The sequence below is a fragment of the Carlito syrichta genome, unplaced genomic scaffold (genome assembly GCF_000164805.1).
Source record: "Carlito syrichta isolate Samal-C Ts95f unplaced genomic scaffold, Tarsius_syrichta-2.0.1 Scaffold302566, whole genome shotgun sequence".
Lineage (NCBI taxonomy): Eukaryota > Metazoa > Chordata > Mammalia > Primates > Tarsiidae > Carlito > Carlito syrichta.
The window spans coordinates 487,310-502,454 of NW_007246662.1; the positions used below are offsets into that span (position 1 = coordinate 487,310).

At 37.2% G+C, this 15,145-nt stretch overlaps 2 protein-coding genes across 2 annotated transcripts; both read right to left on the bottom strand.

Annotated features, from left to right (window-relative positions):
* Window positions 1–401: 401 nt before the first annotated feature.
* On the bottom strand, window positions 402–10,107 carry LOC103259212 (olfactory receptor 2T1). The gene is made up of 2 exons (XM_008056874.2): window positions 9,942–10,107; window positions 402–1,504 (listed from the first exon to the last, which is right to left on the bottom strand). Exons 1-2 carry the CDS (start codon window positions 10,105–10,107, stop codon window positions 402–404), a joined length of 1,269 nt encoding a protein of 422 aa, XP_008055065.2.
* A 3,811-nt stretch (window positions 10,108–13,918) lies between these two features.
* LOC103259220 (olfactory receptor 2T6) lies at window positions 13,919–14,872 on the bottom strand. The gene has a single exon (XM_008056880.1). It carries the CDS (start codon window positions 14,870–14,872, stop codon window positions 13,919–13,921), a length of 954 nt encoding a protein of 317 aa, XP_008055071.1.
* Between the last annotated feature and the right edge of the window lie 273 nt (window positions 14,873–15,145).

A 15,145-nucleotide genomic window follows, 5' to 3' on the forward strand; every position in this document is an offset into this window, starting at 1 on the left:
AATTCTTCCTTCAGTGTATAGGACAGGCCCTCTTTTGAAACAGAAGTTTTACAACCTATAATCAGGCATGTTAGGTCCAATAATTTATTTATGGGCAGAGGTAGAGAAGTATTAGATTATTAGAGTATATTTTTAGTTTCTAAGGTCTGCCTTGGGGAGAAAAAGGATCAGGTGAAAGGAAGGAAGGAGAAGTTCAGAGAGAGATATTATGCTTTTTTAGATCTGCTTCTGAGGCTTGAAGTCCCCCAGCATTATGACAAAAGCTATGGAAGTTATGAACCAAGAATCATGGATGAAAACCAATATATATAACCATAATACCTCACTCTCCCTTCCTGTTTAATTCTTCAATGAAAGCATGACCACACAGTCCTCAGAGTCTCCCATTTACCATCTGCAAGTCAAAAGATGTCTCCTGACACTCTTTGAGAACACTTGAACCTGCCCAGTGCCCTCTTCAGAGCTCCAGTCACATCCTTGTTCCTCAAGCTGTAGATGAGAGGATTCAGCATGGGTGTGAGGATGGTGTAAAACACAGAGAGGACTTTGTCCTGGGCTGGTGTGTGATAAGAATGTGGCAGCATGTAGGTGTACATGGCGGCCCCATAGAACAAGGTTACCACGGTCATATGAGAAGAACAGGTGGCAAATGCCTTCTTTCTCCCCTCCGCCGAACTCATGTGGTGGACTGTGGTCAGTATTCGAGCATAGGAAGCAATCACCACAGAGAAAGGAATCAGCAGCATCAAAACACAGCACACATACATCACTGTCTCATAGAGCGCTGTGTCTGCACATGCCAGCTTCAGGACGGCGGGTGCCTCACAGAAGAAATGGTTAATCTCCCGGGAATTGCAGAAGGGAAAGCTCATGGTGATGGGGGTTAGGAGGAAGCCATCCAAAGATCCCCCAAACCAGGAACCTGCGATGATCATCCAACAGACCCGGCGGCTCATGAGGACAGGGTATCTCAGAGGGTTGCAGATGGCCACATAGCGGTCATAGGCCATGAGGCCCAGTAGGAAGAATTCAGCTCCCACAAGAGTGAGGTAGAGGAAGTGCTGAGCTGTGCACCCCACAAAGGAAATGGTTCTTTGACCCAGTAGGTAATCGACCAGCATCTTGGGCACAATGGTGGAGATGTACATCATGTCAATGAAGGAGAGGTGGCTGAGGAGGAAGTACATTGGAGTGTGGAGGCGTAAATCTGTGTGGATCAGGAAGATCATGACCCCATTAGCCATCAATGAGGTGAAGAAGATGATAGAGATTATGGCAAAAAGAAGACCTGAGATTTCCTTTCTGTTGAACAGCCCCATGAAGGTGAAGTCCATGGAGGATGTGTTGTACCTCTCCATTGATTCCATGACAGTGTTGGTGTAACCTAGAATCTTCCAAATGAGATGACATTCCCAGGGAATTAAAATAACAACATGCAAACTAATTGTTAAGCAGCAGACTTTAAAAAGTTGGAAGAACACATTTAAAAATAATATACTTGGCACTAGTGATTAATCTGTTCCAGAATATTTTAAAATAAAATTGATTAATATTGATCAATAATTATTTAAATGCATTGGATAAAATGATGGCAGCAGATGCTAGTGTACTACAATGACATACATAACACCACCTAAGGACATATATCATCTATATGGCACAGACTTACCATGGTTTGGAGTGTGTATGTGTGTGTGTGTGTGTGTGTGTGTGTGTGTGTGTGTGTGTGTGTGTTTATACTAACTTAGATGCATTTATATTTGTATTATTATTAAATGCATTCTTGTCTGGTCAGCATCACCACCATTTTCAAGACATATTTTGGTAGTGGCTATGAGTAGTCTCTGTCTGACATTTAGCTGCAAGTATGGGGACTCTACCACGTGGCCCATGAGTCAACATCACGGGAGTATAAAATAAAGCAGTGGAAGCTTATTTCATCATAGTATAAAATAAAGTGAGAAATGAAAGCTTCTCTTGCAAATTCAGACGTAAAAGTATCATCTAATACAAAAGGAATTTATTTTAGTATTTATTTTTGTTAATTTTCAGTTCTGGGATGATGAAGCATTAACACTAAGATTACGATTAGCATGAGCATTAGTAATTAGCATTAGCAATTAGGATAGAAAAAATAGCACAGGAACATACATATGGATTTGTAATCTAATTATTTTTGAAAATTGGAATTTTTTCATAGTGCTTAGTAATTAAGAAAAACTGAATGTCAATGTTTCATATAATTTCAGGTTACAATAAAGAAAAATAATTCCCAACATCTTTGTGAAAGCAAAAAATGATTTTTCATGTGTTTTATGATTAAACATGTACCAGGTGAGTGAACTTACCTTCATGTTTGTAACCAAGCAATCTAATTTGTCAGAGAGCAAGCCCTCAGTATGAACTATGTTTGGTTAAGTTTATTATGTACTCTCTCACCAGGGGAAGCATAATGAAAAGGAGCTATACGTGTTAAAATTCTACTAGGTACAGATTACCTTGCTTTACTATAGTTTGGTACAAATGAAAATAATCAGAAAATGTCTGGAATGATTCTGTGCCTTTATACAGAAATTTGCTTCTGAAGTGATATAGAAGACATGCAACAAAAGAAAATTTAGAATTAGATAAACTGAGTTATCCTGGCCATGATATCAATTAATTCTGTGACCCTGAATTTTCTTTCCAAACTCTCTGAGCCTTATTATCTATTTGTATTAGTTGACATAATGAAACATTCAGGGGTGCTTCAAGGATCTATAAGAAATCTAAATTTACAGTTAAAAAACGCAATGCAAAGTAAAATGCCCATGTTATGCATATTTCTCATTTAAACAATCCACATATTAAGCTAAAATTTATGCATTTAAATTATAATACCTCTTGGTTTTCAGAAGAGGTCAGTAAACTCAGGCACTCCTGGTGAAGCTATTTCAGTAGTTAAATCCTCTGTCTTTTCCTCCAAATATCCTTTGACTTGAAGAAAATTGTATTTAATAGAAATTCTCAGAAAATGTGTGCATTTCAATTAAGCCTGAAGAAAATGTAAGCATCTTTGAAGAGCAGAGATATGCTTAGCCTGAAAAGTGTGAAAATATTAGAAAAAAAAGTTATTGAATAAAATAGGCATGCCCTTATTGGATAAAATTGTCTTTCAGTCTTTCTTAAGTTTACTTTTTATTACGTAAAACCACATACCAGGAGAAAACAATGCATTAATTTTATCCTGAAATTTGCAAATATTCTATTTTGTGAGGAGTAGATGTTTGGTTGAGTAGGGATAGTTGCAAATTTTGCACTCTCCCATCACTACAATTTGAAGTCAGGACACAATTCTTACCCAGGACTGTAGTGATCACTAAGCTCATTCTTTAAATCAAGTGACAATAGAACGTCTGAGCTGGAAATTACCGCCTTTGCTGCTTCTATGCAACCACTAGAGAGGTTTCTGCCAGATGCAAGAGCATGCTCTTTGCTCCTTCAGTGCCACGACCCTGTTGCCAGGAAGCTCCATGCTCACTTGGATTACATTTATCTTCTGCAATTCTTTTCCTTGCCTTCTGGATCTGCTCAGAAGCAGTTTGATCTCCTTTTGACATTCAGCATTTTGTGACATGAATCTGACCACAAAGTCTTCTATCAACCTTCTCTCTGCCAGGCATGCTTCCCAATTCTTGTATGCATTAATCTACTTTTTTTTCAAAATGTTCAAGTTTCAAGTAATAGTATGGTCTTTGCAACGTCCATTTGAAAATGTAATATCTCAATTTCAACAGATTTCTCTAGGTTCATTTGCTTTCAGTACAGAATGCACTGGCAAAATTACTTATATGCTTTTATGGCATACACAGCACAGCACACGTTTGACTCATTATACATGCATTATAACTTCCAGTTGTCTTTTCACATGAAAGATTCTCTAGTCAAGTAAACAGAGTTACGTGATTTTGAAACTAAAAATAGAAACATATTTTCCTAAATCTTCTCTATTTTTCTATATTGCTCAGTATTTGAAGAAGTTGAAATTATTAAGGATAAATCCACATTAAAATAAGAATCATAAATTCTTAGATATTAAGATGCTAATGTACTCAGAACTAAATTATTTTATCCATCACATACTTCTCCTGCCAGGAACCATAAAACACACACACACACACACACACACACACACACACACACACACACACACACACAGAAATCAGAATAAGCCCCACAACTAGAGAGACCTACTGTGTCTGATGAAAGTTTATTCTATGCTTAGGTGTGGTGGACGCTAAAAAAAATGCTTGTGAATCACTGATGGAGTGGATCTGAGGAATCCAAGTGTCTGTATAACCTTTAAAATCATTATGGAAAAATGATTTATAAAATGCTTGCACTTTTGACATTAGGCAAAGAGTCTGTACTTGGAGTTACAAGGCCTGTAGGAATGTTCCTTATGTCAACTTTGGGATTTTATAACAAGAGTCTTCAATTCCTCAATCATCAGTGTCCTTATATGTAAAATAAGGGCAAAAATATAGGATAAGGCACCATGCAGAGAATCAGGAAAACGGCTTCACAGTCTTAAATTGAAAACTAAGATCAAGAATAATTTTTTAAAATTAGCCCTTCTGTGTCTTTTGAATAGTATTGTCCCTATCTCATCTAATTCACAAGACTAAGTTTTGCTTAGATTATTTATAGAAATACAGGGTAATGATTTTGCTAAAATTATACACACAGACACATAAGTGGGTATTTTAAAGAAAAGAAAATTCCTGGCACTGTTGCACTCAACAGCATACTTGCAGTCTGAGATTTGCAGCATCCACTCCAGATAATCCCACAGATAATTGAATAGGCAATCTACTTCTCAGTGCACTTGCATCCAGTGTAGGGGGCATGGGACAGTCATTCTATTAAACCTGCATTTGGAACTTCCAGCTAAGAAGATGCAGACAGCTCTGCCTCAGCTTCCTTAGATCTAACTTATGTGTCTTGTTTATATCACATAGAGAATATATATTCATTCAGACCACCATGAAATGTTGTGGAATACTTGCCTTTATGCAACAAATATTTAAAGTGATGCTATGAGAATTCAGATTAAGTACTCATCAGCATTTGGTCTGAGTGGAATACACAAAGAGTTGGACTAGTATAGCAGAAGCTTCTAGATTCATTAAATTGCTTAATTTTAGTCAAGGATTTGTATTGTTCAGACAAAATCCCAAACTGTAAATGCAATAATTTAATTTTCAAAAACCATTAAAATAATTTTTCCTATATGCCTCTCATTCCTCATATTTTTTTCTAACCCATGCAATCTGAATGTCGGCTATTAAAAGCAGCACAATATTCACATTCACAGACATCAAGAAATACATTATTTTCACCAAAAGTCATCCAAATTCCCAATTTTATCCTAAACTGTATTCCAACTAAAAAGATCATCACTCACTTACTTAGAGCTGAATTCTCTCCAGATGGCCGTTTGGAGTAAAGTGCATCGTTCAAAGATGGAGACGGTTATACATAATGTAGTAAGACAAAGTTTTACCAGCAAACTACAAGAACTTTGTGTGACTAAACAAGAGATGGACAAAGAACAGAAACTTTCCAGAAGGTAGAAGATGATCTGCTGCTAGAAAGGTGAATGATTAAATTTAGTAGAATTAATTTCTCATCCAGTTTATTATGAGAAGAAAATGTGCAAAGTGATTCACAGTCATGGGCATACACAAAAGGAAAGCCTTCAACATCCAGGTCATCTGCATGCCCAGATGTTACCAGCACATTAACCCTAAAGATTCAGTACACAGATATTTTACATCTAGATTTATAAAGTTGGCATGACTGAATTATAAACTAGAGGTATCCTTAGCAACTGATGATGGAGTTAGGACAAAGAAAGATATTGCTTCAAGGTATTAAGAGCTATTTTTGCAATATATCTCTGCAGAAGGAAGTATCTTAAAGCAAACAAAAAAAATGCCTCCCCAGAAATCCTTAAAACATTTTGCATTGCTGAGATAAATCACACAAATTCATCAGCCTTCTAAGTTGTGTCATAGTGCCTATTTCTTAACTGTACAGGGAAATATTTAACAACCAAAGAGCGATAAAAGTTGTGAAAAATTAAAAAGGCAGGAAGAAAGCGGCAGACCATTAAAGAATGCTGAAGTAGTCTAGGTGCTCTGCTTTTGGGATCCCTGGTGCCGTGGTGGCGCCCAGAGTGAGAAGAGGTGGGAGTTTAAATGGTTCTCCGAGAAGGTCTGGGGTGAAGTGCTCCTAGAACTAGCAGGTCTCTGCCTCTGGATCTCAGGAGATTCTCAAGAGACCGACGTGTTCCAGCTAATGAGAAGCTTATGGATGGGATGGAAGAGAGTGAGCCTTAACGTCACATGAATGTTGAGAAAAGTGCTTCTCCTGTTTGCCTTCCAAGTGTAACACTCTCATTTTCTGAGGATTTCATCATAAATTTCCACCAGCAGCTTTTCTCACAGAGAAATGCGAGAACAAATGCAAAAAGTCATAAGAAAAATGAAAAATAGCTTGATGTCTTTCGTCTTAAAACATGGCATGTTACGTTATTGGTAGTTTAATGATTGTTATTAGGACAATGCACTTCCACTAGAAAAAATATGAAAACACTTAAAAATTTACTTCCTCATAATATCAGAGATAGTCATCAAAAACATATCCTTATAAAATTGCATTTGCACATGTCTATTGGTTTGTATGTGTAAGTTTGTGTGTGTGTGTGTGTGTGTCTCACCAGCGAACTACAAGCACTTTATGTAACCAAACAAGGAGTAGAGAATCGTTAAACAGGCACACGGATTTATACACATATAAATACTTATGACATTTACAAATCAACACATGTATATGTGTGTCTGTGTATTTCCATGTAATTTGACAATTTGCATTGCTCACAAAATACATCATAAGAAGTATCCTTGATATGAAATATTCTCCCACTTATAGCCTGCAATATTCTACCTTGTAGAAATGCTCAACATTATTTAGCCAATGCTTCATTTTAACATACATATTGTTTTAATTGTGGAATTAATTAATTATGCTGCAATGAACATCCTTATACCTAATTTTGGTTATGAATCTTGGAGTGTTTCCTTCATAAATTTTTAAAATCAGAATAATTTAATCAATTTGTGTGATTATTGTTAAAGTTTTGATTATATTTTTAAGTTGCACTTCTAAAATAATATCAAATTAGGTTTTATATTATCAACTTGTATCTATTTATGTCATCTGCAAATCTATCTATAAACACACATACACCCTCACACACACCCTGCACTGATACATACAAACACATCTTTAGTGATTCTGACCTCAAACGTAATGTTGTTTTTGCTGTTGTTCTATTGAGGTTGAAATTATTTTTAATGTATTGGTATTTTTTGCTTTTTAATTGCCCATTTTATTTGCCCTTTTTTATTTGGAATGCTGCTTTTTCTTATTTATTTAAACTTGTACTTTGCACATTAAAATATGAATATGTATATACCACCCATGTTCAAAACAGTGTTTGTATTTTCTTTTCTATTTTATTTTGTTCATGACTTTTTGGTGATGGAAAAATATTTTTTAAATTATGGAGTAAAACACATTGACATTACTTCTGCAGTTTCTTCCACTGATGGTATAGTTAGAATATTCTCTATTATCTTAATGCATAAAAAAAATTTACTTTAATTAGTTTTTGCTTGTGTTTTTAAAATTTAACTCCTTAAATAGTCTTGGATTTTAGGGTGTGATGTAGCAGTGATTTACTGTATTATCTCTGACTCAGTGATCCTAATACCAGTTATTGACAAGTTCTCCCATTACCTAATGAGTTTCAGCAGCAATTTTTTATGTTAAGTGTTCATTTTTGTCAAAGACTCTATCTACTGTACTCTATTCATCCTTCTAATTCTTAAAACTGTAACTCACTATTTGATTATTTCCACGTGTACTTTGTTTTTATTTGTGTATGGCCTTTCATCTTTCTTCTTCAAAATGATTTTATAAGCATTTAACTATTTATTTAGGAAAGAAAAACAATTCCAGAACTGCATTGTTTTGTTTCAAAAACAATAGTAAAAACATATTATAGTTCGTATTAGAATAGCATTGGCCTTATTTATTTAAAGAGTATTGTCACTTTTACAAAATTTTTTTTTAATCTAGGAATATAGTAGGCCTCTGGTTTACTTAAGTATTCAGTCAGCTTCCTTTAAGTTTTGATTTGTTTCTGGTGTGTGGATATACATGAATGTGTATGAGTGTGTGTGTGTGCTCTGTATATTTCTCACAGTATTTATCATTAAATTTATTTCGAAATATTTTATTTGTTACTGTTTCATGATAGTTTGTATGTGTCAATAGTTGTTTCTGGCAAATTGGAAGTCTGCTGGTTTTTAACAATTAATTAATTTTTTAAAATCTTGTTAACCCATAACCTCTAATTAGTAAATAACTTTGAAGATCACCATGTTTATGTTACATGGTCATCAAATACACAAATATTTTATTTATTTTATTCTAATGTTTCGAGATGTTTACATTTGCATTATATTGTTGAGAATTTCCAAAACTATGTCTACCTACATGTGCAGAAATGGGCCTTTTTTTTTTTAACCTCAGTAATAATACAGTTTTCTGGCACCAGACCCTGGATGATCAATGCAGAGGAATATTATCTTCTGGGATATCTAGGCCAGATAGAGGAGCTGTGGCTCTGAATTGGTTAGTTTGCATATCAAGGATACGCTTTAGGTTGGGACCTTTGCTATTTTATATTACTCCACCACTATGTGAAGATCTTCCCTTGGTTTCAAGCAGGTAGAGTTTATCATGTTCAGGAATTACTCTTCTGTAGTTGGGAATTATCTAAAGCTTTCTATCAGCAATGATTGCTGGATTTAATCTCTTGGCAATCGTTTACAATGTGTGTGTGTTGTATTTTTTCTGAGATGGTCATTCATATATAGTCACAAAAGGAGACATGGAAGAGACTGAGGAAAAAAATTTAGTTTATTTTATTCATCAGTTTGAATTTGGACCACTAGGGTGATCCCTAGTTACCTGGCACCTGACCCTGGATGATCAAGGCAGAGGAATATTGTCTTCTTGGGTATCCAGGCCAGACAGGAGTTATGGCTCTGAACTGGTTTGTTTGCATATCAAGGGCATACTCCAGGTTGGGACCTCTGCCATTTTTAAGAATTGGTCATCCAGTAGATAATCTTTCAACCCTCATCCACCCTGATTTTTTGGAGTCAATGTTTAATACTTGGATGACAGTTACACGAGAAACACAATCATCACCATTACACATAACATACCCATGTAAGAATATGCATATGTACCCCTGAGCCTAAAAAAATATTTTTTAAAAAGAACTAGCTAGCCTCAGGAGAGACTGTCTCTCCCTAGCCAGAACTTTTACTTTTTTTTAAAACTGCAAAAGCTTTATAAAACACAGAAAATTTAAAAATACTTACATGTTTTTGCATGTGTGTGCACCTGAGTCTCAAAAATGACATTACTACTTCATTTTTTTAGTAGTTATTGAGGTTGCTTATCAGCAAGAAATGGTTTTCAGCAAATGTTTAAACAGAAGACCTGAATTCTGTGTCAATACTGCCATGAACAGGGTCATGCTATGTAAGCCAGTACATCTCTCTGGATTTTTGTTTCCTCAGCTCTACAGTTATAGTTTTCAATAAGATCACAAATACATGGCATTTGTACCTGGCACCTCATGCCTTGGAGCTCATCCCTAGGAACCTTCCTCTGTCTATCCTGGTTAATGAGATGACATCACTCTTCCCACAGAGCCTAAATGTGGCCACAGAAAAAGTCTCAACCTAGCAGGGACCTCTGAAACTGGCAAGCACCATGATGTTCGTTGGTCTGCCAAGAGTTCTAGGATTACTCACTTCCTTGAATCCTCCTCCTGCGTGAGGACTTTTCCACATTTCCTCTGAGCATCATTATAGAGTGTCTGCTACTTGTTAAGCCCTTGGATAGGTCCTGGCAGGTCACCAGCTCCCTGCTGCATGGTCCCCAGTCCACCTCCCGTCCCTCCCATGGATGGTCTTGCATTTCTTGCTCAGAATTGTTGACTGCTTAGGAAAAATTTATACTCAAAACTACTCTATGCACTGCACAATGACTACAGAAGTCTGAAGTGTAGTAATAATGTCACATGTATTTGTGACATTATAAATCTCTTAATAGTGACCAAAGCCTTTAGCAATGTTGCTCATATTCTTCCTCCAGTAGCTGAAAGGGCTGTGTGCTTATCTGCTTATCTGTTGCTGGGTTTATTTTGTTCTGAAGGAATCCACAACTCTATCTGGAGATGTATTTCCTATTCACTCATGGAGGGACTCAGCCCAAGGCAACGGTCATCTAAATGGCGTCTTGAGTTTCTGGTAGGGCTAAAAGGCAAATCTATCTCTCCTCTAGTCATCACTAATTCTATAAACACAAATTCCACATTTCACTTGCCGCTTACGACCACGTGAAGCTCAAAATCCTACGAATTTCCCAGAGGCACTGGGCTCTGACCCGATGTTCCTGCGGGTATGATTGAGTGTCTCACAAATGGATGGCTTGGCTTTATATCCCATTAAAGCTGAGTTTGTGAGGAACTTGAGATGAACAATAAAACGCCTTCTAAAAGAAAGTCATCCTACTTTCTCTAAAAGGGCTTTCCCTTGCAGTAGCAGCCCTCTTTTAAAACATTTTTTTTTCTCCTGGTGTATGGGAGAATACACAGCAAGAGAAATGTAGACATTTATTCCCCTTGCACACACAGATGGCACATCACCAATGCCTTCTTGCGTATGCACTAACTCAGATTGCAGCATGTCTAAAGAATATAACCATATGCCGAAAACATGAAACTCATTAATATTTGTCCCATGGTCTTCTGAATAACTTTCTAAGCAATATTAGTCTTACTGTTCCTTCATCTCCAAAATTCATATGATCAAACACCACATATCATGCCAATTAAATTAACAAACTTGTATTATTTCATGCCCAGTCCCCATTCTAATGTCTATGAACCCTACAATTTTTTAGTGCGAGTGTCTAGTGATTCATTGACTGAAATGCACTAAAAAATATAATATCCATGTGTTACATGATTGCAAGGAAACCTTTGAAGATTAAATTTTATATTTTAGAACAGTTAAACGTACAGAAAATTGAACTTAGAGTACAGAGAATTCTCATATATGCCCTCTCTTTGCCCCATTGTTAACGTCTCACATGAGGGGGAACATTTGCTACAATGGATGAATCAATTTTGATACATTATGATGAACTAAAGTCTATACTTTATATAAGGGTTCACTTTTCTGTTCCAGAGTTGCATGGATTTCCACAAATGCCCCTGTTATGTAACTCCATCATCACAATATCCCATAGAATAGTTTCCCTGTTCTAAAAATCCTCTGTGCTATATTTACTTCTTCCTCTCCCGACCCTTGGCAACCACTTAGCTCCACAGTTGTGCTTTTTTCCAGAATGTCATATAGCTGAAATCATACAGAATATAACCTTTTCAGACTGAATTTCTCATTTGTAATATACATTTAAGTTTCCTTCATGTCTTTTTATGGTTTGATAAGTCATTTCTTTTAATTGCTAATTAATATCCTATTGCATGAATGTACCACAGTGTATTTATCCACTCAACTACTGAAGTACATCGTGATTAAATCTAAAGTTTGTAATTGCAAAATGTGTTATTTTTTGTGCAAACTTTAAGCTTCCAAATCAGTAGATTTTATACCTAGAAACATATTTGCCTGGTCATATGGTAAGACCATGTTTAATTTTGTGAGAAATTGCCAAACTGGATTCCAAAGTGGCTGTACCAGTTTGCATTTTCCCACCAATGATGAAGGAGAGTTTCTGAGTTTCACTAGCATTTGGTACTCTCAGTAGTTTTAATTGTAGTCATTCTAATAGGTATGTGGTGCCAGGTCATTGTTTATTTACTCAATTTTTAAGAAATATATTATCTATTTTTTCTAATTTTCTATTAAAATTCACTTTCAATCTCTATAGTTATATGTATTTTTACCCATTGTCAATCATTTATAAAATTAGCAAATGCATACTTATATGTGTGAGAGATAGATAGGAAAAGAGAGATAAGATAAAATTTAAAAAATAAATATGAAAGGCAATCACTTTTCTTAAGAATAGTTAGAGTAATAACTAGTATTGATAAAGTTTTATTACACTCAACAATTTATCTTTACAATCTCAAGGGGAAAATATTTTGTATTAACTCAAATTTTACAGAAGAGGAAGTTGGGCCTCAGAAATACCATATGATTGATAGGTGTTCACATGATCACTATGTGGAGCTGAAATTGATGCTGGTTCTCATGGATCAGACTCCTCTTCTGATTGCATTTCCTATTCCTCAACATCTTCTTGAAACGTTCCATGCTGTCATCTAGCACAAGATATTCTCCCAGTCAGTTGACCAAGGCTGCAGTGGATGAGAGCCTCCAGCGAGAGCCTCAGAAAAGCTGCCCTTGGTTCACGATGGACGACCCTGCCCAGTAAGACAGAACCGAGTCTACTTGCTCTGTCACATCCTCTGCCTATCACAATTTCAAGGTATGTGGTTCTATTTGGCTGAAGATTTTCTCTAACATCTGAAAGCTTTTCTTTTCCTTTTTTTAGTATAAGAGGAGGTGTGACTATATCTCATTCAGCACCATCTCCAGGGTCTGTGAGCAGTGAAACTTCACTGGGCCCGGCCTGGATTTTGTCAAACTGGTGAGAGCACGAGGCTCATGGGGCTTGGGATATAGTCCAGGTTTTTACCACTGGGACCGTGATTAAGCCAAACATTCTTCTCCAGGTCTCAGCTTCTTAAAAAGAAGAAGGTTTACAAAGGGTTTTTTAGCCCTAACTTTCAAATGAGTCATTTACAAAGGGTTTTTTAGCCCTAACTTTCAAATGAAAAGTTAGTCATCCTTCTCATTCTATAATGTTATCCAATGCAAAACCCAGTGCTAGAGAGAAGGGAAAATGTGCTCTCCATGATTTCTTTGGAAGAAAACTGTTAATAGATACAGTTCCGCCTCCACTAATCTCTACATGGTGATTTCAGAAGTCTAATAACTCTAACACATTGGAGAAACAGCTGAAAAATAATTAGAGAAATTGCTAGTGAATAAACCACTTCTTTGTGAACTTTTCATTGTATATTCAATGGTAACAATTTCCTGCTACCTTAAAAAAATTATATAATAGTATCCTTCTCTAAAAGAGAAGAAAAAAAGAATCCTTCTCTTATAAAGGTTTAGTCTTGGCATTTCATCAAAACCCATGAGTCATTTTTCTCAGGTCCCAATTTAAGTGAAAGGAGGAATGCTTTCAGTTGTTACTCAAAGAAGAGATCTGGATTTTCTAAATTCTAATGTGAGTTTATGTAGATACTCCTTCTGAGGTTTTATGACAATCAAGTCTTCTTTTTATGTCTTTCAAATGTCAGCTTCACTAAACATTCCATAAACTCCCTCAACAGATAGTTGAAACAATGCAGTCAAAATCACCAGTTCTCTGGAGGCCACTGACAATAGACATGAGTATGTAATATTAACCAGACATTTTGGGCTATTCATGTACATTAATTGCATTCACAGAGGAGGTACGAGAAAAGAATTGAAATTAGAGAAAACAAACACAGGTATAAACACAAATGGCGTTTGTGGAACTGTCATTGTTTGTATATGAATGTTACAGTGGCGTTCTCACTTTTGATGGAAGTACTATTCAGTACAACTGGCATTGGTGGTTGCTGCCAGTGTAATCCATATTATCCGTGGGGCAACCCCATGCACTCCAAAACAGACGTGGAGATTTTAGACTGACTGAATTAATTGCTCCTCACACCACAGGTCCCTTGACCTCTTGTCATAGCTCTCTGCAAGGCTTCCATCACATCCCTGTTCCTCAGACTGTAGATGAGAGGGTTCAACATGGGGGTGAGGATGGTGTAAAAGGCAGAGAAGACCTTGTCTTTGACTGGCGTGTGGTAGGACTGGGGAAGCATATATGTGTACAGGGCAGCCCCATAGAACAACGTCACCACAGTCATGTGTGACGAGCAGGTGGCAAAGGCCTTCTTCTTCCCTTCCAGCGACTTCATTTGGTGCACAGTGATGATAATCTGGGTGTAGGATGCTGTCACCACAGAGAAGGGGATCAGCAGCATTGTGATGCAGCAAGCGTACATCACCATTTCATAGATGGCTTTGTCCCCACAGGCCAGCCTCAGCATGGTGGGGGCCTCACAGAAAAAGTGATTGATCTTGTGAGAGGCACAGAATGGGAGACTCATGGTGATGGGGGTGAGGAGGAAGCTGTCCAAAGCACCACCAAGCCAGGAGTTGGCCAGGATCATCCAGCAGACCCGCTGGCTCATGAGGTCGGGGTAGTGGAGGGGCTTGCAGATGGCCACGTAGCGGTCGTAGGCCATGAGACCCAGCAGGAAAAATTCAGCCCCTACAAAGGTCATGTAAAGAAAGTGCTGGGCTGTACAGGCGACAAAGGAGATGGTCCCCCTACCCACCAGATAATCAACCAGCATCTTGGGCATGATGGTGGAAATGTACATCATGTCAACAAAGGAGAGGTGGCTGAGGAGGAAGTACATGGGGGTGTGGAGATGGGGGTCTACATGGATCAGGAAGATCATGACTCCATTAGCTATCATGGCCATGAAGAAGATGGCACAAATGACACTGAAAAGGAAGCCTGAGGCTTTACTGTGAGTGAAGAGCCCCACGAGAGTGAAGTCACTGGAGACAGTCCTGTTGTTCTCATCCATGGTGTTAAGTTAGACCTGGAGGCATAGGTGTTAATGAACATCACAAGAGAGAAAATGAATCATTAAAAAAATGTCTGTCTAGGCCAGGTATGGTGGTCCACACCTGTAATCCCAGTAGTTTGGGATGCCAAAGTGGGAGGATTACTTGATCCCAGAAGTTTGAGACCAGCCTGGGCAAGCAACATAAAGAGACCTCATCTCTACAAAAACATTAAGAAAAAAATTAGCTGAGCATGGTGGTGCATGCTTGTAGTCCCAGCTACTTGGGAGGCT

Excerpts from the sequence above, each read along its gene's own strand:
- LOC103259212 (XM_008056874.2), bottom strand. The coding sequence starts at position 10,107 with ATGCAAGACCATCCATGGGAGGGACGGGAGGTGGACTGGGGACCATGC. Across the intron at positions 1,505-9,941 it reads CAGGAGGAGGATTCAAGGAA|TGCCAAGTATATTATTTTTA; the intron begins GTGAGTAATCCT and ends ATTAATCACTAG.
- LOC103259220 (XM_008056880.1), bottom strand. The coding sequence starts at position 14,872 with ATGGATGAGAACAACAGGACTGTCTCCAGTGACTTCACTCTCGTGGGG.